This window comes from Pleurodeles waltl, chromosome 5 (genome assembly GCF_031143425.1).
Source record: "Pleurodeles waltl isolate 20211129_DDA chromosome 5, aPleWal1.hap1.20221129, whole genome shotgun sequence".
Lineage (NCBI taxonomy): Eukaryota > Metazoa > Chordata > Amphibia > Caudata > Salamandridae > Pleurodeles > Pleurodeles waltl.
This window is the reverse complement of record NC_090444.1, coordinates 1,798,283,511-1,798,306,548: the sequence shown is the minus strand read 5'-3', so window position 1 is coordinate 1,798,306,548 and position 23,038 is coordinate 1,798,283,511. Positions and strand designations below refer to the sequence as shown.

At 49.7% G+C, this 23,038-nt stretch overlaps 1 protein-coding gene across 1 annotated transcript in view; it reads right to left on the bottom strand.

Annotated features, from left to right (window-relative positions):
* The window catches only part of XPO5 (exportin 5), a 579,115-nt gene that overhangs the window by 392,959 nt on the left and 163,118 nt on the right, over positions 1-23,038 (bottom strand). Inside the window, exon 14 of the mRNA XM_069236247.1 lies at positions 18,150-18,265. Coding sequence (XP_069092348.1) covers positions 18,150-18,265 — 116 coding nt within the window. The remainder of the gene's footprint in view (positions 1-18,149; positions 18,266-23,038) is intronic.

Here is a 23,038-nt window from a genome sequence, read left to right as displayed (position 1 = left end):
TTTTTCCTTTTCGGGGCCGAAACCTCTCGGCGTCGATCTGTTTCGGTGCCGCTGTCTCGGCGTCGAGCCGTGTCCACACCGGCATCTCGGTGTCGAGGCTTGTCTCCAGCACTTTCTCGGTCCCGAGAAGGCTGCGTGCCGGTGTCTCGACCGGAGTCGGACGATCTCGGCACTGTTTGGGCCTTTTTCGGTGCCGACGGTCGGTCACCGAATTTATGGGTCGAGCCATGGCCTGGTGGCAGTGGCGTCCCCTGGGCCTTGTAAATGTTTCTTTGTGTGGTTTTCGACGTCTTACTCACGGTTTGTGTATCGTCGAATCCTTCGGAGTCTGAGTCTTGGATCGAGAAGGTACCTTCCTCTTCCTGTTCCTCGAACTCCCGTTGGGCTGTCGGTGCGGACGCCATTTGAAGTCTTCTGTCTCGACGGTCTCGGAGTGTTTTTCGGGACCGGAACGCACGACAGGCCTCGCAGGTGTCTTCGCTGTGCTCAGGTGACAGGCACAGGTTGCAGACCAAGTGTTGGTCTGTGTAGGGGTATTTATTGTGGCATTTGGGGCAGAAACGGAACGGGGTCCGTTCCATCGGCGTTCCTCAGCACGCGGTCGGGCCGACCAGGCCCCGACGGAGGATCGAAAAACTACCCCGAAGGGCACCGGAGCTCTTCGATCTTCGATGCGGTGTTGAATCTAAGTACGCCGATCCCGAACGCAACAATACCGACGAAAATCTTCCGAAATTAACTATTTTTTTCCGTTCCGAAACTCGGAGCGACAGGAACACGTCCGAACCCGATGGCGGAAAAAAAACAATCGAAGATGGAGTCGACGCCCATGCGCAATGGAGACAAAAGGAGGAGTCACTCGGTCCCGTGACTCGAAAGACTTCTTCGAAGAAAAACAACTTGTAACACTCCGGCCCAACACCAGATGGCGAGCTATTGCAGAACATGCGTATCTACAGCGACAGATGCCATCGAACACTGGTTTCCCCTGGCCAATACCTGACTGGAAAAACCTATCCAGTCACCAATGCTGACAATCAAACTAAAGTACATCCCATGGCAATGGTAACTTTAGAGTGGGGAGGGGTCAATGGCCTGAAACAGGTGGTGGTCTCCTCAAATATCCCAGTAGACTGTTTGCTTGGAAATGACCTGGAGTCCTCAGCATGGGCTGAGGTAGAACTGAAAACCCATGCAGCCATGCTGGGTATCCCTGAACTGGTGTGTGTCAAGACAAGGGCACAGGGTGAAAAAGTAGAGCTGGAGTCTGAAAAAAGGGCCCAGACTACCAAGAGGAAAGGAAAGTCAGCTGGGAAACCAGCTGCAACACAAGAAAAAGAGAACCTCTCTTCTCAGGAAGAAGTTCTGCCCTCTGAGGGAACTGAGCCTATGGAGCTGGAACCTTATCAGGTTGAGCTCTTGGGCCCAGGGGGACCCTCAAGGGAAGAGTTGTGTAAGGGACAAGAAACCTGTCCTTCTCTTGAAGGCCTTAGGCAGCAAGCTGCTGAAAACTCCAAAGGCAAGAAAACTGGAACACATAGGGTCTATTGGGAAGATGGACTCCCGTACACTGAGGCAAGAGATCCCAAACCTGGTGCCACTAGGAGAGTGGTAGTGCCTCAGGGGTTCAGAGAGTTTATTCTGACCTTAGCCCATGATATTCCCCTTGCTGGGCATTTGGGACAAACCAAGACGTGGGAGAGGTTAGTCAACCACTTCTACAGGCCCAACATGTCCCAGAAGGTTAAGGAGTTTTGCACCTCGAGTACCACCTGTCAAGCCAGTGGCAAGACAGGTGGACATCCAAAGGCCCCCCTCATTCCACTTCCAGTGGTGGGGGTCCCCTTTGAAAGAGTGGGTGTGGACATAGTGGGTCCACTTGAACCTCCCACAGCCTCAGGAAATATGTACATCCTAGTAGTAGTGGATCATGCTACTAGGTATCCTGAAGCTATTCCCCTTAGGACGACTACTGCCCCTGCAGTAGCCAAGGCCCTCATTGGTATCTTTACCAGAGTGGGCTTCCCTAAGGAGTTGGTGTCTGACAGAGGTAGCAACTTCATGTCATCATACCTGAAACACATGTGGAATGAGTGTGGAGTGACTTATAAGTTCACTACACCATATCATCCACAAACTAATGGCCTTGTTGAGAGATTCAACAAGACATTAAAGGGCATGATCATGGGGCTCCCAGAAAAACTCAAAAGGAGATGGGATGTCCTCCTGCCATGTCTGCTTTTCGCTTACAGAGAGGTGCCTCAGAAGGGAGTAGGGTTCTCACCCTTTGAACTTCTGTTTGGCCACCCTGTAAGGGGACCACTTGCTCTTGTTAAAGAAGGCTGGGAGAGACCTCTTCATGAGCCTAAACAAGACATAGTGGACTATGTACTTGGCCTTCGCTCAAGGATGGCAGAGTACATGGAAAAGGCAAGTAAAAACCTTGAGGCCAGCCAACAGCTCCAGAAGTTTTGGTATGACCAAAAGGCTGCACTGGTTGAATTTCAACGAGGGCAGAAAGTCTGGGTTTTGGAGCCTGTGGCTCCCAGGGCACTCCAGGACAAATGGAGTGGCCCTTACCCAGTGCTAGAGAGGAAGAGTCAGGTCACCTACCTGGTGGACATAGGCACAAGCAGGAGCCCCAAGAGGGTGATCCATGTAAACCGCCTAAAACTCTTCCATGATAGGGCTGATGTGAAAATGTTGATGGTAACAGATGAGGACCAGGAAGCTGAGAGTGAGCCTCTCCCTGATCTCCTCTCATCAGACCCAAAAGATGGCTTAGTGGATGGAGTGATCTATTCAGACACCCTCTCTAGCCAACAGCAATCTGACTGTAGGAAGGTCCTGCAGCAGTTTGCTGAGCTCTTTTCCCTAACCCCTGGTCAGACACACCTGTGTACCCATGATGTGGACACAGGAGACAGCATGCCTGTCAAAAACAAAATCTTCAGACAGTCTGATCAAGTTAAGGAAAGCATCAAGGTGGAAGTCCACAAGATGCTGGAATTGGGAGTAATTGAGCACTCTGACAGCACCTGGGCTAGCCCAGTGGTCTTAGTCCCCAAACCTCACACCAAAGATGGAAAGAGAGAGATGAGGTTTTGTGTGGACTACAGAGGTCTTAATTCTGTCACCAAGACAGATGCCCATCCCATTCCTAGAGCTGATGAGCTAATAGACAAATTAGGTGCTGCCAAATTCTTAAGTACCTTTGACTTAACTGCAGGGTACTGGCAAATAAAAATGGCACCTGGAGCAAAAGAGAAAACAGCATTCTCCACACCTGATGGGCATTATCAGTTTACTGTTATGCCCTTTGGTTTAAAGAATGCCCCTGCCACCTTCCAAAGGTTGGTGAATCAAGTCCTTGCTGGCTTGGAGTCCTTTAGTGCAGCTTATCTTGATGATATTGCTGTCTTTAGCTCCAACTGGCAGGATCACCTGGTCCACCTGAAGAAGGTTTTGAAGGCTCTGCAATCAGCAGGCCTCTCTATCAAGGCATCCAAATGCCAGATAGGGCAGGGAACTGTGGTTTACTTGGGACACCTTGTAGGTGGAGGCAAAGTTCAGCCACTCCAGCCTAAGATCCAGACTATTCTGGACTGGGCAGCTCCAAAAACCCAGACTCCTACCCGCATTCCTTGGCTTGACTGGGTACTATAGGAGGTTTGTGAAGGGATATGGATCCATTGTGACAGCCCTCACAGAACTCACCTCCAAGAAAATGCCCAAGAAAGTAAACTGGACTGTAGAATGCCAACAGGCCTTTGACACCCTGAAGCAAGTTATGTGCACAGCACCAGTTCTAAAAGCTCCAGATTACTCCAAGCAATTCATTGTGCAAACAGATGCCTCTGAACATGGGATAGGGGCAGTTTTGTCCCAAACAAATGATGATGGCCTTGACCAGCCTGTTGCTTTCATTAGCAGGAGGTTACTCCCCAGGGAGCAGCTTTGGAGTGCCATTGAGAGGGAGGCCTTTGCTGTGGTTTGGTCCCTGAAGAAGCTGAGACCATACCTCTTTGGTACTCACTTCCTAGTTCAAACTGACCACAGACCTCTCAGATGGCTGATGCAAATGAAAGGTGAAAATCCAAAACTGTTGAGGTGGTCCATCTCCCTACAGGGAATGGACTTTATAGTGGAATACAGACCTGGGACTGGCCATGCCAATGCAGATGGCCTTTCCAGGTTCTTCCACTTAGAAAATGAAGACTCTCTTGGGAAAGGTTAGTCTCATCCTCTTTCGTTTGGGGGGGGGGGGGGGTTGTGTAAGGAAATGCCTCCTTGGCATGGTTAACCCCTGACTTTTTGCCTTTGCTGATGCTATGTTTTGAATTGAAAGTGTGCTGAGGCCTGCTAACCAGGCCCCATCACCAGTGTTCTTTCCCTAACCTGTACTTTTGTTTTACACAGTTGGCACACCCTGGCATCCAGATAAGTCCCTTGTAAATGGTACCCCTGGTACCAAGGGCCCTGATGCCAAGGAAGGTCTCTAAGGGCTGCAGCATGTCTTATGCCACCCTGGAGACCCCTCACTCAGCACAGACACACTGCTTGCCAGCTTGTGTGTGCTGGTGAGAACAAAATGAGTAAGTCGACATGGCACTCCCCTCAGGGTGCCATGCTAGCCTCTCACTGCCTATGCAAGTATAGATAAGTCACCCCTCTAGCAGGCCTTTCAGCCCTAAGGCAGGGTGCACTATACCATAGGTGAGGGCACCAGTGCATGAGCACTGGGCCCCTACAGTGTCTAAGCAAAACCTTAGACATTGTAAGTGCAGGGTAGCCATAAGAGTATATGGTCTGGGAGTCTGTTTTACACGAACTCCACAGCACCATAATGGCTACACTGAAAACTGAGAAGTTTGGTATCAAACTTCTCAGCACAATAAATGCACACTGATGCCAGTGTACATTTTATTGTAAAATACACCCCAGAGGGCACCTTAGAGGTGCCCCCTGAAACCTTAACCGACTATCTGTGTAGGCTGACTGGTTCCAGCAGCCTGCCACAACCGAGACATGTTGCTGGCCCCATGGGGAGAGTGCCTTTGTCACTCTGAGGCCAGTAACAAAGCCTGCACTGGGAGGAGATGCTAACACCTCCCCCAGGCAGGAGCTGTCACACCTGGCGGTGAGCCTCAAAGGCTCACCCCTTTGTGCCAGCACCGCAGGACACTCCAGCTAGTGGAGTTGTCCGCCCCCTCCGGCCACGGCCCCCACTTTTGGCGGCAAGGCCGGAGAAAATAATGAGAAAAACAAGGAGGAGTCACTGGCCAGTCAGGACAGCCCCTAAGGTGTCCTGAGCTGAAGTGACTCTAACTTTTAGAAATCCTCCATCTTGCAGATGGAGGATTCCCTCAATAGGATTAGGGATGTGACCCCCTCCCCTTGGGAGGAGGCACAAAGAGGGTGTACTCACCCTCCGGGCTAGTAGCCATTGGCTACTAACCCCCCAGACCTAAACACGCCCTTACATTTAGTATTTAAGGGCTCCCCTGAACCTAAGAATTTAGATTCCTGAAACTACAAGAAGAGGACTGCTGAGCTGAAAAACCCCTGCAGAGGAAGAACAGAAGACACCAACTGCTTTGGCCCCAGACTTACGGGCCTGTCTCCTGCCTTCCAAAGAAACCTGCTCCAGCGACGCTTTCCAAGGGACCAGCGACCTCTGAATCCTCTGAGGACTCCCCTGCTTCAAGAAAGACAAGAAACTCCTGAGGACAGCGGCACTGCTCCAAAAGAACTGCAACTTTGTTACAGAGGAGCAGATTAAAAGACCCCTGCAAATCCCCGCAAGAAGCGTGAGACTTGCAACACTGCACCCGGCGACCCCAACTCGACTGGTGGAGAACCAAAACCTCAGGGAGGACCCTCCGGCGACTCCAAGACTGAGTAACCAAAGTTGTCCCCCCTGAGCCCCCACAGCGACGCCTGCAGAGGGAATCCCGAGGCTCCCCCTGACCGCGACTGCCTGAACTCTATTTCCCGACGGCTGGAAAAGACCCTGCACCCGCAGCCCCCAGCACCTGAAAGAACGGAACTCCTGTGCAGGAGTGACCCCCAGGAGGCCCTCTCCCTTGCCCAGGTGGTGGCTACCCCAAGGAGCCCCCCCCTTGCCTGCCTGCACCGCTGAAGAGACCCCTTGGTCTCTCATTGAAAACCATTGAAAACCCGACGCGTGTTTGCACACTGCACCCGGCCGCCCCTGCGCTGCTGAGGGTGTACTTTCTGTGCTAACTTGTGTCCCCCCCCGGTGCCCTACAAAACCCCCCTGGTCTGCCCTCCGAAGACGCGGGTACTTACCTGCTGGCAGACTGGAACCGGGGCACCCCCTTCTCTCCATTGAAGCCTATGTGTTTTGGGCACCTCTTTGACCTCTGCACCTGACCGGCCCTGAGCCTCTGGTGTGGTAACTTTGGGGTTGCTCTGAACCCCCAACGGTGGGCTACTTTGGACCCAAACTTGAACCCCGTAGGTGGTTTACTTACCTGCAAGAACTAACAAACTCTTACTCCCCCTAGGAACTGTGAAAATTGCACTGTCTAGTTTTAAAATAGCTATATGTGAAAAGTATATATGCTATTTTGATTATTCAAAGTTTCTAAAGTACCTACCTGCAATACCTTTCATTTGAAGTATTACATGTAAAATTTGAACCTGTGGTTCTAAAAATAAACTAAGAAAAGATATGTTTCTATACAAAAACCTATTGGCCTGGAATTGTCTCGGAGTGTGTGTTCCTCATTTATTGCCTGTGTGTGTACAACAAATGTTTAACACTACTCCTCTGATAAGCCTACTGCTCGACCACACTACCACAAAATAGAGCATTCAAATTATCTCTTTTTGCTACTATCTTACCTCTAAGGGGAACCCTTGGACTCTGTGCATGCTATTTCTTACTTTGAAATAGTACATACATAGCCAACTTCCTACATTGGTGGATCAACGGTGGGGTACAAGACTTTGCATTTGCTGGACTACTCAGCCAATACCTGATCACACGACAAATTCCAAAAATTGTCATTAGAAACTGATTTTTACAATTTGTGCTATTTTTCTAAATTTTTAAAAGTCCTGCTAGGGCCTTGTGTTAGTCTCTTTTAGCATTTCTTTTAGAGTTTATAAGTTTTGTGAAAGTTTGAATTAAGTTCTAGAAATAGTTTTAGATTCTTAAAAAGTATTCCAACTTTTAGAAACATAATGCCTGGTGCAGAAGAGAATGTGGTGGAACTCAACCTCACACCTTACCTCCATCTTAAGATGAGGGAGCTAAGGTCTCTCTGCAAAATAAAGAAAATCCCAGTTGGCATAAGACCCTCCAAACAGCTCCAGGAGCTTTTGGCAGAGTTTGAAAAAGCCAACCCCTATGAGGATGACAACCCAGATGATGAGGTTTGTGACTTGGAGGAGAATTCCCCCCTTCCAGTCCTAACTAGGGAGATCAGGGACCCTCAATCCCTGATTCCAACTGTGATAGTCAGAGATGCTGCTTCCCTCACAGGAGGGGCCAGCACCTCTGAAATCACTGAGGATAGCCTCAGTGAAGATGACCTCCTGTTAGCCAGGATGGCCACAAGATTGGCTTTGGAGAGACAGCTCCTAGCCATAGAAAGGGAAAGACAAGAGATGGGTTTTTGGTCCCATCCATGGTGGCAGCAACATAAATAGGGTCAGAGATTCTCCTGACATGTTGAAAATCCCTAAAGGGTTTGTAACTAAATATGAGGATGGTGATGACATCACCAAATGGTTCACAGCTTTTGAGAGGGCTTGCGCAACCAGAAAAGTAAACAGATCTCACTGGGGTGCTCTCCTTTGGGAAATGTTCACTGGAAAGTGTAGGGATAGACTCCTCACACTCTCTGGAAAAGATGCAGAATCTTATGACCTCATGAAGGGTACCCTGATTGAGGGCTTTGGATTCTCCACTGAGGAGTATAGAATTAGATTCAGGGGGGCTAAAAAAACCTCGAGCCAGACCTGGGTTGATTTTGTGGACTACTCAGTGAAAACACTGGATGGTTGGATTCAAGGCAGTGGTGTAAATGATTATGATGGTGTAAAGAAATGCCTCCTTGGCATGGTTACCCCCTGAATTTTTGCCTTTGCTGATGCTATGTTTTGAATTGAAAGTGTGCTGAGGCCTGCTAACCAGGCCCCAGCACCAGTGTTCTTTCCCTAACCTGTACTTTTGATTCCACAATTGGCACACCCTGGCATCCAGATAAGTCCCTTGTAACTGGTACCTCTGGTACCAAGGGCCCTGATGCCAGGGAAGGTCTCTAAGGGCTGCAGCATGTATTATGCCACCCTAGAGACCCCTCACTCAGCACAGACACACTGCTTACCAGCTTGTGTGTGCTAGTGAGGACAAAACGAGTAAGTCGACATGGCACTCCCCTCAGGGTGCCATGCCAGCCTCTCACTGCCTATGCAGTATAGGTAAGACACCCATCTAGCAGGCCTTACAGCCCTAAGGCAGGGTGCACTATACCATAGGTGAGGGTACCAGTGCATGAGCACTGTGCCCCTACAGTGTCTAAACAAAACGTTAGACATTGTAAGTGCAGGGTAGCCATAAGAGTATATGGTCTGGGAGTCTGTTTTACACGAACTCCACAGCACCATAATGGCTACACTGAAAACTGGGAAGTTTGGTATCAAACTTCTCAGCACAATAAATGCACACTGATGCCAGTGTACATTTTATTGTAAAATACACCACAGAGGGCACCTTAGAGGTCCCCCCTGAAACTTAACCGACTATCTGTGTAGGCTGACTGGTTCTAGCAGCCTGCCACACTAGAGACATGTTGCTGGCCCCATGGGGAGAGTGCCTTTGTCACTCTGAGGCCAGTAACAAAGCCTGCACTGGGTGGAGATGCTAACACCTCCCCCAGGCAGGAGCTGTAACACCTGGCGGTGAGCCTCAAAGGCTCACCCCTTTGTCACAGCACCGCAGGACACTCCAGCTAGTGGAGTTGCCCGCCCCCTCCGGCCCCGGCCCCCACTTTTGGCGGCAAGGCCGGAGAAAATAATGAGAACAACAAGGAGGAGTCACTGGCCAGTCAGGACAGCCCCTAAGGTGTCCTGAGCTGAGGTGACTCTAACTTTTAGAAATCCTCCATCTTGCAGATGGAGGATTCCCCCAATAGGATTAGGGATGTGACCCCCTCCCCTTGGGAGGAGGCACAAAGAGGATGTACTCACCCTCAGGGCTAGTAGCCATTGGCTACTAACCCCCCAGACCTGAACACGCCCTTAAATTTAGTATTTAAGGGCTTCCCTGAACCTAAAGATTTAGATTCCTGCAACAACAAGAAGGACTGCCTAGCTGAAAACCCCTGCAGAGGAAGACCAGAAGACAACAACTGCCTTGGCTCCAGAAACTCACCGGCCTGTCTCCTGCCTTCCAAAGAACTCTGCTCCAGCGACGCCTTCCAAAGGGACCAGCGACCTCTGCATCCTCTGAGGACTGCCCTGCTTCGACGACGACAAGAAACTCCCGAGGACAGCGGACCTGCTCCAAAAAGACTGCAACTTTATCCAAAGGAGCAGCTTTAAAGAACCCTGCAATCTCCCCGCAAGAAGCGTGAGACTTGCAACACTGCACCCGGCGACCCCGACTCGGCTGGTGGAGAACCAACACCTCAGGGAGGACCCCCGGACTACTCTACGACTGTGAGTACCAAAACCTGTCCCCCCTGAGCCCCCACAGCGCCGCCTGCAGAGGGAATCCCGAGGCTTCCCCTGACAGCGACTCTCTGAAACCTAAGTCCCGACGCCTGGAAAAGACCCTGCACCCGCAGCCCCCAGGACCTGAAGGACCAGACTTTCACTGCAGAAGTGACCCCCAGGAGTCCCTCTCCCTTGCCCAAGTGGAGGTTTCCCCGAGGAAGCCCCCCCTTGCCTGCCTGCAGCGCTGAAGAGATCCCTTGATCTCTCATTGACTTCCATTGCGAACCCGACGCTTGTTCTAACACTGCACCCGGCCGCCCCCGCGCCGCTGAGGGTGAAATTTCTGTGTGGGCTTGTGTCCCCCCCGGTGCCCTACAAAACCCCCCTGGTCTGCCCCCCGAAGACGCGGGTACTTACCTGCTGGCAGACTGGAACCGGGGCACCCCCTCCTCTCCATTGAAGCCTATGCGTTTTGGGCACCACTTTGAACTCTGCACCTGACCGGCCCTGAGCTGCTGGTGTGGTAACTTTGGGGTTGCTCTGAACCCCCAACGGTGGGCTACCTTGGACCAAGAACTGAACCCTGTAAGTGTCTTACTTACCTGGTAAAACTAACAAAAACTTACCTCCCCCAGGAACTGTGAAAATTGCACTAAGTGTCCACTTTTGAAAAAGCTATTTGTGAATAACTTGAAAAGTATACATGCAATTGAAATGATTCAAAGTTCCTAATGTACTTACCTGCAATACCTTTCAAACACGATATTACATGTTAAATTTGAACCTGTGGTTCTTAAAATAAACTAAGAAAATATATTTTTCTATAACAAAACCTATTGGCTGGATTTGTCTCTGAGTGTGTGTACCTCATTTATTGTCTGTGTGTATGTACAACAAATGCTTAACACTACTCCTTGGATAAGCCTACTGCTCGACCACACTACCACAAAATAGAGCATTAGTATTATCTCTTTTTACCACTATTTTACCTCTAAGGGGAACCCTTGGACTCTGTGCATGCTATTCCTTACTTTGAAATAGCACATACAGAGCCAACTTCCTACAGATGGGCTGTACAATTTATTTGTGAAAGAACACCTGTTAAGTAATTGTTCAAATGATAAACTGCATCAGCATCTGGTAGACCTAGGACCAATTTCTCCCCAAGAATTGGGAAAGAAGGCGGACCATGGGGTCAAGACTAGGGTGACCAAGACTTCCACAGGGGGTGACCAAAAGAAAGGGGTCACAAAGCCTCCCCAGGGGAAGGGTGCTGAGACATCCAAAAACAAAAATAGTAAAGAGTCTTCTACAGGCCCCCAAAAACCTGCATAGGAGGATGGGCCCAGAGCCTCTTCACAATCCAATTGTGGGTACAAGGGTAAAAACTTTGATCCCAAAAAGGCCTGGTGTCGTAGCTGTAATCAGCCTGGACACCAAACTGGAGACAAGGCCTGTCCCAAGAAAAGTACCACTTCTAACTCCACTCCAGCTAACACTGGAATGGCTAGTCTCCAAGTGGGATCAACAGTGTGCCCAGAGTAAATCAGGTGTCACACTGAAGCTACATTAGTCTATGAGGGTGGGGTGGATTTAGCCACACTGGCTGCCTGGCCCCCTAACATGCAAAAATACAGGCAGCAGCTCTTAATTAATGGGACAAGTGTAGAAGGCCTGAGGGATACAGGTGCCAGTGTCACCATGGTGACAGAGAAACTGGTTTCCCCTGGTCAATACCTGGCTGGACAAACGTACCCAGTCACCAACGCTGACAGTCAGACTAAAGTACATCCCATGGCTATGGTAACTTTAGAGTGGGGAGGGGTCAATGGCCTGAAACAGGTGGTGGTCTCCTCAAATATCCCAGTAGACTGTTTGCTTGGAAATGACCTGGAGTCCTCAGCATGGGCTGGGGTAGAACTGAAAACCCATGCAGCCATGCTGGGTATCCCTGAACTGGTGTGTGTCAAGACAAGGGCACAGTGCAAGGCTCAGGGTGAAAAAGTAGAGTTGGAGCCTGGAAAAAGGGCCCAGCCTACCAAGAGAAAAGGAAAGACAACTGGGAAACCAGCTGCAACACAACAACAAAAAGAGAACCTCTCTTCTCAGGAAGAAGTTCTGCCCTCTGAGGGAACTGAGCCTATGGAGTTAGAACCTTAGGAGGTTGAGCTCTTAGGCCCAGGGGGACCCTCAAGGGAGCAGTTGTGTAAGGGGCAAGAAACCTGTCTCTCTCTTGAAGGCCTTAGGCAGCAAGCTGCTGAAGAGTCCAATGGCAAGAAAACTGGAACACATAGGGTCTATTGGGAAGATGCACTCCTTTAAACTGAGGCAAGAGATCTCAAACCTGGTGCCACTAGGAGAGTGGTAGTGCCTCAGGAGTTTAGAGAGTTCATACTGACCTTAGCCCATGATATTCCTCTTGCTGGGCATTTGGGACACACCAAGACGTGGGAGAGACTAGTCAACCACTTCTATTGGCCCAACATGTCCCAGAAGGTCAAGGAGTTTTGTGTCTCCTGTACCACCTGTCAAGCCAGTGGTAAGACAGGTGGACACCCAAAGGACCCCCTCATTCCACTTCCAGTGGTGGGGGTCCCCTTTGAAAGAGTGGGTGTTGACATAGTGGGTCCACTTGAACCTCCTACAGCCTCAGGGAACATGTACATACTAGTAGTAGTGGATCATGCTACTAGATACCTTGAAGCTATTCCCCTTAGGTCGACTACTGCCCCTGCAGTAGCCAAGGCCCTCATTGGTATTTTTACCAGAGTGGGCTTCCCTAAGAAGGTGGTGTCTGACAGAGGTACCAACTTCATGTCAGCATACCTGAAACACATGTGGAATGAGTGTGGAGTGACTTATAAATTCACTACACCCTACCATCCACAAACTAATGGCCGTGTTGAGAGATTCAACAAGACATTAAAAGGCATGATCATGGGGCTCCCAGAAAAACTCAAAAGGAGATGGGATGTCCTCTTGCCATGTCTGCTTTTCGCTTACAGAGAGGTGCCTCAGAAGGGAGTAGGGTTCTCACCCTTTGAACTTCTGTTTGGCCACCCTGTAAGGGGACCACTAGCTCTTGTGAAAGAAGGCTGGGAGAGACCTCTTCAGGAGCCTAAACAAGACATAGTGGACTATGTACTTGGCCTTCGATCAAGGATGGCAGAGTACATGGAAAAGGCAAGTAAAAACCTTGAGGCCAGCCAACGGCTCCAGAAGTTTTGGTATGACCAAAAGGCAGCTATGGTTGAATTTCAGCCAGGGCAGAAAGTCTGGGTTCTGGAGCCTGTGGCTCCCAGGGCACTTCAAGACAAATGGAGTGGCCCTTACCCAGTGCTAGAAAAGAAGAGTCAGGTCACCTACCTGGTGGACCTAGGCACTAGCAGGAGCCCCAAGAGGGTGATCCATGTGAACCGCCTTAAGCTCTTCCATGACAGGGCTGATGTGAATCTGTTGATGGTAACAGATGAGGACAAGGAAGCTGAGAGTGAGCCTCTCCCTGATCTCCTCTCATCAGACCCAAAAGATGGCTCAGTGGATGGAGTGATCTATTCAGACACCCTCTCTAGCCAACAGCAATCTGACTGTAGGAAGGTCCTGCAACAGTTTGCTGAGCTCTTTTCCCTAACCCCTGGTCAGACACACCTGTGTACCCATGATGTGGACACAGGAGACAGCATGCCTGTCAAAAATAAAATATTCAGACAGTCTGATCAAGTTAAGGAAAGCATCAAGGTGGAAGTCCACAAGATGCTGGAATTGGGAGTCATTGAGCACTCCGACAGCCCCTGGGCTAGCCCAGTGGTCTTAGTCCCCAAACCTCACACCAAAGATGGAAAGAGAGAGATGAGGTTTTGTGTGCACTACAGAGGACTTAATTCCGTCACCAAGACAGATGCCCATCCCATTCCAAGGGCTGATGAACTGATTGATAAATTAGGTGCTGCCAAATTCTTAAGTACCTTTGACTTAACTGCAGGGTACTGGCAAATCAAAATGGCACCAGGAGCAAAAGAAAAGACAGCATTCTTCACACCTGATGGGCATTATCAGTTTACTGTTATGCCCTTTGGTTTAAAGAATGCCCCTGCCACCTTCCAAAGGTTGGTGAATCAAGTCCTAGCTGGTTTGGAGTCCTTTAGTGCAGCTTAGCTTGATGATATTGCTGTCTTTAGCTCCAGCTGGCAGGATCACCTGGTCCACCTGAAGGTTTTGAAGGCTCTGCAATCAGCAGGCCTCTCTATCAAGGCATCCAAATGCCAGATAGGGCAGGGAACTGTGGTTTACTTGGGACACCTTGTAGGTGGAGGCCAAGTTCAGCCACTCCAGCCTAAGATACAGACTATGCTGGACTGGGAAGCTCCAAAAACCCAGACTCAAGTCAGGGCATTCCTTGGCTTGACTGGGTACTACAGGAGGTTTGTGAAGGGATATGGATCCATAGTGACAGCCCTCACAGGACTTACCTCCAAGAAAATGCCCAAGAAAGTAAACTGGACTGTAGAATGTCAACAGGCCTTTGACACCCTGAAACAAGCAATGTGCACAGCACCAGTTCTAAAAGCTCCAGATTACTCCAAGCAGTTCATTGTGCAAACAGATGCCTCTGAACATGGGATAGGGGCAGTTTTGTCCCAAACAAATGATGATGGCCTTGACCAGCCTGTTGCTTTCATTAGCAGGAGGTTACTCCCCAGGGAGCATCTTTGGAGTGCCATTGAGAGGGAGGCCTTTGCTGTGGTTTGGTCCCTGAAGAAGCTGAGACCATACCTCTTTGGTACTCACTTTGTAGTTCAAACTGACCACAGACCTCTCAGATGGCTGATGCAAATGAAAGGTGAAAATCCAAAACTGTTGAGGTGGTCCATCTCCCTACAGGGAATGGACTTTATAGTGGAACACAGACCTGGGACTGCCCATGCCAATGCAGATAGCCTTTCCAGGTTCTTCCACTTAGAAAATGAAGACTCTCTTGGGAAAGGTTAGTCTCATCCTCTTTTGTTTGGGGGGAAAGGGGGGGGTGAGGGGGTGTAAGGAAATGCCTCCTTGGCATGGTTACCCCCTGACCTTTTGCCTTTGCTGATGCTAAGTTTTGATTTGAAAGTGTGCTGAGGGATGCTAACCAGGCCCCAGCACCAGTGTTCTTTCCCTAACCTGTACCTTTGTTTCCACAATTGGCACACCCTGGCATCCAGGTAAGTCCCTTGTAACTGGTACCCCTGGTACCAAAGGCCCTGATGCCAGGGAAGGTCTCTAAGGGCTGCAGCATATCTTATGCCACCCTGGGGACCCCTCACTCAGCACAGACACACTGCTTGCCAGCTTGTGTGTGCTAGTGAGGACAAAACGAGTAAGTCGACATGGCACTCCCCTCAGGGTGCCATGCCGACCTCACACTGCCTATGCTGTATAGATAAGTCACCCCTCTAGCAGGCCTTACAGCCCTAAGGCAGGGGGCACTATACCATAGGTGAGGGCACCAGTGCATGAGCACTGTGCCCCTACAGTGTCTAAGCAAAACCTTAGACATTGAAAGTGCAGGGTAGCCATAAGAGTATATGGTCTGGGAGTCTGTCAAACATGAACTCCACAGCACCATAATGGCTACACTGAAAACTGTGAAGTTTGGTATCAAACTTCTCAGCACAATAAATGCACACTGATGCCAGTGTACATTTTATTGTAACATACACCCCAGAGGGCACCTTAGAGGTGCCCCCTGAAACCTTAACCGACTATCCGTGTAGGCTGACTAGTTTTAGCAGCCTGCCACACACCAGACATGTTGCTGGCCACATGGGGAGAGTGCCTTTGTCACTCTGTGGCTAGTAACAAAGCCTGTACTGGGTGGAGATGCTTATCACCTCCCCCTGCAGGAACTGTAACACCTGGCGGTGAGCCTCAAAGGTTCACCCCCTTTGTTACTGCACCCCAGGGCATTCCAGCTAGTGGAGTTGCCCGCCCCCTTCGGCCACGGCCCCACTTTTGGCGGCAAGGCCGGAGGAGATAATGAGAAAAACAAGGAGGAGTCACTGGCCAGTCAGGACAGCCCCTAAGGCAACCTGAGCTGAGGTGACTGACTTCTAGAAATCCTCCATCTTGCAGATGGAGGATTCCCCCAATAGGGATAGGAATGTGACCCCCCTCCCCCTGGGAGGAGGCACAAAGAGGGTGTAGCCACCCTCAGGGCTAGTAGCCATTGGCTACTGCCCTCCCCGACCTAAACACACCCCTAAATTCTGTATTTAGGGGCACCCCAGAACCTAGGAACTCAGATTCCTGCAACCTAAGAAGAAGAGGACTGCTAAGCTGAAAAACCCTGCAGAGAAGACGGAGACACCAACTGCTTTGGACCCAGCTGTACCGGCCTGTCGCCCCACTGCTAAAGACACTGCTCCAGCGACGCTCTCCCCAGGGACCAGCGACCTCCGAATCCTCAGAGAACTGCCCTGCTCTAGAAGGACCAAGAAACTCCCGAGGACAGCGGCTCTGTTCATCCAAGACTGCAACTTTAAAACAACTGCGTTTCCCGCCGGAAGCGTGAGACTTGCTACTCTGCACCCAACGCCCCCGGCTCGACTTGTGGAGAAACAACACTTCAGGGAGGACTCCCCGGCGACTGCGAGACCGTGAGTAGCCAGAGTTGCCCCACCAGAGCCCCCACAGCGACACCTGCAGAGGGAATCCCGAGGCTCCCCCTGACCGCGACTGCCTGACTCCCAGATCCCGACGCCTGGTAAAGACTCTGCACCCGCAGCCCCCAGGACCTGAAAGATTGGAACTCCAGTGCAGGAGTGACCCCCAGGAGGCCCTCTCCCATGCCCAGGTGGGGGCTACCCCAAGGAGCCCCCCCCCCTTGCCTGCATCGCTGAAGAGACCCCTTGGTCTCCCATTGATTTCTATTGGAAACCCGACGCATGTTTGCACACTGCACCCGGCCGCCCCCGTGCTGCTGAGGGTGTACTTTCTGTGCTAACTTGTGTCCCCCCGGTGCCCTATAAAACCCCCCTGGTCTGCCCTCCGAAGACGCGGGTACTTACCTGCTGGCAGACTGGAACCGGGGCACCCCCTTCTCCATTGAAGCCTATGCGTTTTGGGCACCACTTTGACCTCTGCACCTGACCGGCCCTGAGCTGCTGGTGTGGTAACTTTGGGGTTGCTCTGAACCCCCAACGGTGGGCTACTTTGGACCCAAACTTGAACCCCGTAGGTGGTTTACTTACCTGCAAGAACTAACAAACTCTTACTCCCACTAGGAACTGTGAAAATTGCACTGTATCTAGTTTTAAAATAGCTATATGTGATTTATTTGAAAAGAATAAATGCTATTGTGATTATTCAATGTTCCTAAAGTACTTACCGGCAATACCTTTCATTTGAAGTATTACATGTAAAATTTGAACCTGTGGTTCTTAAAATGAACTAAGAAAATATATTTTTCTATACAAAAACCTATTGGCCTGGAATTGTCTTTGAGTGTCTGTTCCTCATTTATTGCCTGTGTGTGTACAACAAATGCTTAACACTACTCCTTTGATAAGCCTACTGCTCGACCACACTACCACAAAATAGAGTATTAGTATTGTCTCTTTTTGCCAATATCTTACCTCTAATGGGAACCCTTGGACTCTGTGCATACTATTCCTTACTTTGAAATAGTGCATTCAGAGCCAACTTCCTACAGTGTGTGTGTATTTATTTAGTGTGTGTGTGTGTGTATTTATTTAGTGTGTGTGTGTGTGTGTATTTATTTAGTGTGTGTGTGTATTTATTTAGTGTGTGTGTATTTATTTAGTGTGTGTGTGTGTATTTATTTAGTGTGTGTGTGTGTGTATTTATTTAGTGTGTTTGTGTGTGTGTGTGCGTTTTTTTTTGGGGGGGGGGGTGTTATGGTTTCGTATTCTGGCTCTCAGTTATGTCCAGGGTGTTATGTTTTATTACATACCTTGCAATCCGAGGGGTAATGAAGTTGGTGTAGACTGAGGCTTAGTCTGGGAAGTGTGCGAAGCTCCCTTGTTGCGGTGAACCATGGAGGGAAGGAGAGCTTACCTGCTGTGCTAACCTGAAAAATCCAAATTAAGACCAGCACAAAAACCTCTTGGATCCAGATTTCGGGAATCTCTAGCTCTTTGCCTACCTTCCTCAGACTATTGTGAGTTTAGCTTCCACAAAGGCCCTACAATGCAAGCACATCTAAAGTCCCTGAGTAGAGCTGAATCAAGCCCCTTAGGGTAATGTCAGTCGTAAGGCAAACAGAGTTCCTTGGTCAGTTATTTTTTTTTCAACTCACCACATTTATTAAGTCTCAGTCAGTGAGATCACAAGCAGAGTAACTTGCAACAACTTAGGACATCAAAGTAGGCTCAAAAGTGTGAGAACATTGCATCATCAAAACATTCAAGACATTACACTTAGATTTCCAAATACACATGACACCAGGACAACACAATACATACCTCAATGCTCATAACACGGAAAATCTGGCTAATAACACTTTCAGAAAAGAAAGTCATTGCATCCCACTGAATGAAGGATGGAGAAGATGTGGTGCACAGACCTTCTATTGTCTTTGCTGATAGCAGAAGAGAAAGAAAACAAATTAGTGCTTTGGCTCGATTATATTGCACACAGACCATAGCGAAATACTCAAATCTAGCAGGCAAAATATGGCTTTTTGTTCTAACAAACAAGGCAAAGTCAGCTAAAGAAAATGGTCCCAGATCGTAGCCTAAAATGCCTGAACAAGGATACATCCTAAATTTTTCTATTTTTAAACCAAAGTTATAACAGGAAGAGTCCGCCCCCTTCAAGGAAACAAAATGGAGGAGGATTTAAAACAAAACTAATTGTACCTGAAGGACCCCAAGTTACTTTTAGGTGCGCTGGTAAGACAGGGACATGTTTTGGCCAATCCTACTGTAAAAAACAGGAACACTTGCCAGCGAAAACAAAATTAGACCAAACCTAAACTGTCTATTTTACAGTCAGTTTTTTGGCTGCATAGGTTCAGCTATCTCACTTAAAAATACTTGGCGCACCAGGTCTGGAGTTTACAGAAGCTTCATTAGTTTGGGTATCAGTTTAGTTTGATCCCAAATTGTGGGCCATTTTAGCAGAACTATGGATGCCCTCCCATGTCCAAATCTCTGTTTTACATCAACATGTTAAAGCCCTCAGTTATCTCAAAATTGCATTCACTAGTTCAGATCTCACCACTGTTTAGGTAAACAAAAGCGGAGTCACATCTACAATGAGTAAACAGCAGTGTCTGCTGCAATCCAATGTCATTTGTTCAAGATTAAACCAACTCCGTGGCTCTCTTCTGGGGCCGAGGACAGTCCGGGGTTACAGGGAAGTATCTGTGACAGCCGTCATCTACCAGCGGTAGTCTAGTGCTACAATACTGTTGCACTCAACATAAATGACCATGCAGTATCTTTAGTCACTTGAATCTCTCAGGATAGTGGTGATAGAGAGTAAACAAGCAACTTATGGGAAAGAAGACGACCCCTTGGGGGAAGCTGGCTCTTTATATATTAGACCAAAACAAGGTACATTGTGTAAAGAGTCCAGGCAAAACCCACAATTGACAACTGAGGGAAGCTAGCTCTCTAGATGGTGCAGTTAAAAGTACACTGTAGGAAATTGGCTCTGTATGCACAATTTCAAAGTAAGGAATAGTATGCACAGAGTCCAAGGGTTCCCCTTAGAGGTAAGATAGTGGCAAAAAAAGAGAATACTAATGCTCTATTTTGTGGTAGTGTGGTCGAGCAGTAGGCTTATCAAAGGAGTAGTGTTAAGCATTTGTTGTACACACACAGGCAATAAATGAGGAACACACACTCAGAGACAATTCCAGGCCAATAGGTTTTGGTATAGAAAAATATCTTTTCTTAGTTTATTTTAAGAACCACAGGTTCAAGATTTACATGTAATACTTCAAATGAAAGGTATTGCAGGTAGGTACTTTAGGAACTTTGAATTAGCAAAATAGCATATACAGTTTTCACATAAATCACATATAGCTATTTTAAAACTAGACAGTGCAATTTTCAACAGTTTCCTGGGGGGATTAAGAGTTTATTAGTTTTTGCAGGTAAGTAAATCACCTACGGGGTTCAAGTTTGAGTCCAAGGTAGCCCACCGTTGGGGGTTCAGAGCAACCCCAAAGTTACCACACCAGCAGCTCAGGGCCGGTCAGGTGCAGAGGTCAAAGTGGTGCCCAAAACGCATAGGCTTCAATGGAGAAGGGGTGCCCCGGTTCCAGTCTGTCAGCAGGTAAGTACCCGCATCTTCGGAGGGCAGACCAGGGGGGTTTTGTACAGCACCGGGGGAGACACAAGTCCCCAAAGAAAGTACACCCTCAGCAGCACGGGGGCAGCCGGGTGCAGTGTGCAAACATGTGTCAGGTTTTCAATAGGTTTCAATGGGAGACCAAGGGGTCTCTTCAGCGATGCAGGCAGGGGGAGCCTCGGGATTCCCTCTGCAGGCGTCGCTGTGGGGGCTCAGGGGGGAAACTCTGGCTACGCACGGTCTCGCAGTCGCCGGGGAGTCCTCCCTGAAGTGATTGTTCTCCACAAGTCGAGCCGGGGGCGTCGGGTGCAGAGTAGCAAGTCTCACGCTTCCGGCGGGAAACACAAGTTGTTTCAAAGTTGCTGCTTTGTTTCAAAGTTGAAGTCTTTGGTGAACAGGGCCGCTGTCCTCGGGAGTTTCTTGGTCCTTCTAGAGCAGAGCAGTCCTCTGAGGATTCAGAGGTCGCTGGTCCCTGGGGAAAGCGTCGCTGGAGCAGTGTCTTTAGAAGGGGGGGGGAGGAGACAGGCCGGTAGAGCTGGGGCCAAAGCAGTTGGTGTCTCCGTCTTCTCTGTAGGGTTTTTCAGCTTAGCAGCCCTTTTCTTCTTAGGTTGCAGGAATCTGAGTTCCTAGGTTCTGGGGAGCCCTTAAACACTAAATTTAAGGGCGTGTTTTAGGTCTGGGGGGTTAGTAGCCAATGGCTACTAGCCCTGAGGGTGGGTACACCCTCTCTGTGCCTCCTCCCAAGGCTAGGGGGGCACATTCCTATCCCTATTGGGGGAATCCTCCATCTGCAAGATGGAGGATTTCTAAAAGTCAGAGTCATTTCAGCTCAGGACACCTTAGGGGGCTGTCCTGACTGGCCAGTGACGACTCCTTGTTTTTCTCATTATCTCCTCCGGCCTTGCCGCCAAAAGTGGGCCCGTGGCCGGAGGGGGCGGGCAACTCCACTAGCTAGAGTGCCCGGGGTGCTGTAAGAAAGGGGGTGAGCCTTTGAGGCTCACCGCCAGGTGTTACAGTTCCTGCAGGGGGAGGTGTGACGCACCTCCACCCAGTACAGGCTTTGTTACTAGCCACAGAGTGACAAAGGCACTCTCCCCATGTGGCCAGCAACATGTCACTAGTGTGGCAGGCTGCTAAAACTAGTCAGCCTACACGGATAGTCGGTTAAGGTTTCAGGGGGCACCTCTAAGGTGCCCTCTGGGGTGTATGTTACAATAAAATGTACACTGACATCAGTGTGCATTTATTGTGCTGAGAAGTTTGATAGCAAACTTCAAAGTTTTCAGTGTAGCCATTATGGTGCTGTGGAGTTCGTGCATGACAGACTCCCAGACCATATACTCTTATGGCTACCCTGCATTTACAATGTCCAAGGTTTTGCTTAGACACTGTAGGGGCACAGTGCTCATGCACTGGTGCCCTCACCTATGGTATAGTGCACCCTGCCTTAGGTCGGGTTCTTAGAAGCAGGCAGTTGCGGTCAGGCGGAGCTTCGGGATTCCCTGTGCAGGCGTCACTGTGGGGGCTCAACTCTGGCTACTCACAGTCTCCCAGTCGCCTGGGAGTCCTCCCTGAAGTGATTGTTCTCCACAAGTCGAGCCGGGGGCGTCGGGTGCAGTGTGTCAAGTCTCACGCTTCCGGCGGGAAACGCAAGTTGTTTCAAAGTTGCTTCTTTGTTGCAAAGTTGCAGTCTTTGGTGAACAGAGCCGCTGTCCACGGGAGTTCTTGGTCCTTCTAGATGCAGGGCAGTCCTCTGAGGCTTCAGAGGTCGCTGGTCCCTGTGGAAAGCGTCGCTGGAGCAGTGTCTTCAGAAGGGGGGGGGAGACAGGCCGGTAGAGCTGGGGCCAAAGCAGTTGGTGTCTCTGTCTTCTCTGCAGGGTTATTCAGCTTAGCAGTCCTCTTCTTCTTAGGTTGCAGGAATCTGCGTTCCTAGGTTCTGGGGATCCCTTAAATACTAAGTTTAAGGACGTGTTTAGGTCTAGGGGGTTAGTAGCCAATGGCTACTAGCCCTGAGGGTGGCTACACCCTCTTTGTGCCTCCTCCCTGAGGGGAGGGGGGCACAGCCCTAATCCTATTGGGGGAATCCTCCATCTGCAAGATGGAGGATTTCTAAAAGTTAGTCACCTCAGCTCAGGACACCTTAGGGGCTGTCCTGACCAGCCAGTGACTCCTCCTTGTTTTTCTCATTATCTCCTCCGGCCTTGCTGCCAAAAGTGGGGCCGTGGCCGGAGGGGGCAGACAACTCCACTAGCTGGAGTGCCCTGGGGTGCTGTAACAAAGGGGGTGAGCCTTTGAGGCTCACCGCCAGGTGTTACAGTTCCTGCAGGGGGAGGTGATAAGCATCTCCACCCAGTACAGGCTTTGTTACTAGCCACAGAGTGACAAAGGCACTCTCCCCATGTGGCCAGCAACATGTGTGGTGTGTGGCAGGCTGCTAAAACTAGTCAGCCTACACGGATAGTCTGTTAAGGTTTTAGGGGGCACCTCAAGGTGCCCTCTGGGGTGTATGTTACAATAAAATGTACACTGGCATCAGTGTGCATTTATTGTGCTGAGAAGTTTGATACCAAACTTCACAGTTTTCAGTGTAGCCATTATGGTGCTGTGGAGTTCGTGCATGACAGACTCCCAGACCATATACTCTTATGGCTACCCTGCACTTACAATGTCTAAGGTTTTGCTTAGACACTAGGGGCATAGTGCTCATGCACTTATGCCCTCGCCTATGGTATAGTGCACCCTGCCTTAGGGCTGTAAGGCCTGCTAGAGGGGTGACTTATCTATACTGCATAGGCAGTGTGAGGTTGGCATGGCACCCTGAGGGGAGTGCCATGTCGACTTACTCGTTTTGTCCTCACCAGCACACACAAGCTGGCAAAAGATATGCTGCAGCCCTTAGAGACCTTCCCTGGCATCAGGGCCCTTGGTACCAGTTACAAGGGACTTACCTGGATGCCAGGGTGTGCCAATTGTGGAAACAAAAGTACAGGTTAGGGAAAGAACACTGGCGCTGGAGCCTGGTTAGCAGGCCTCAGCACACTTTGAAATCAAA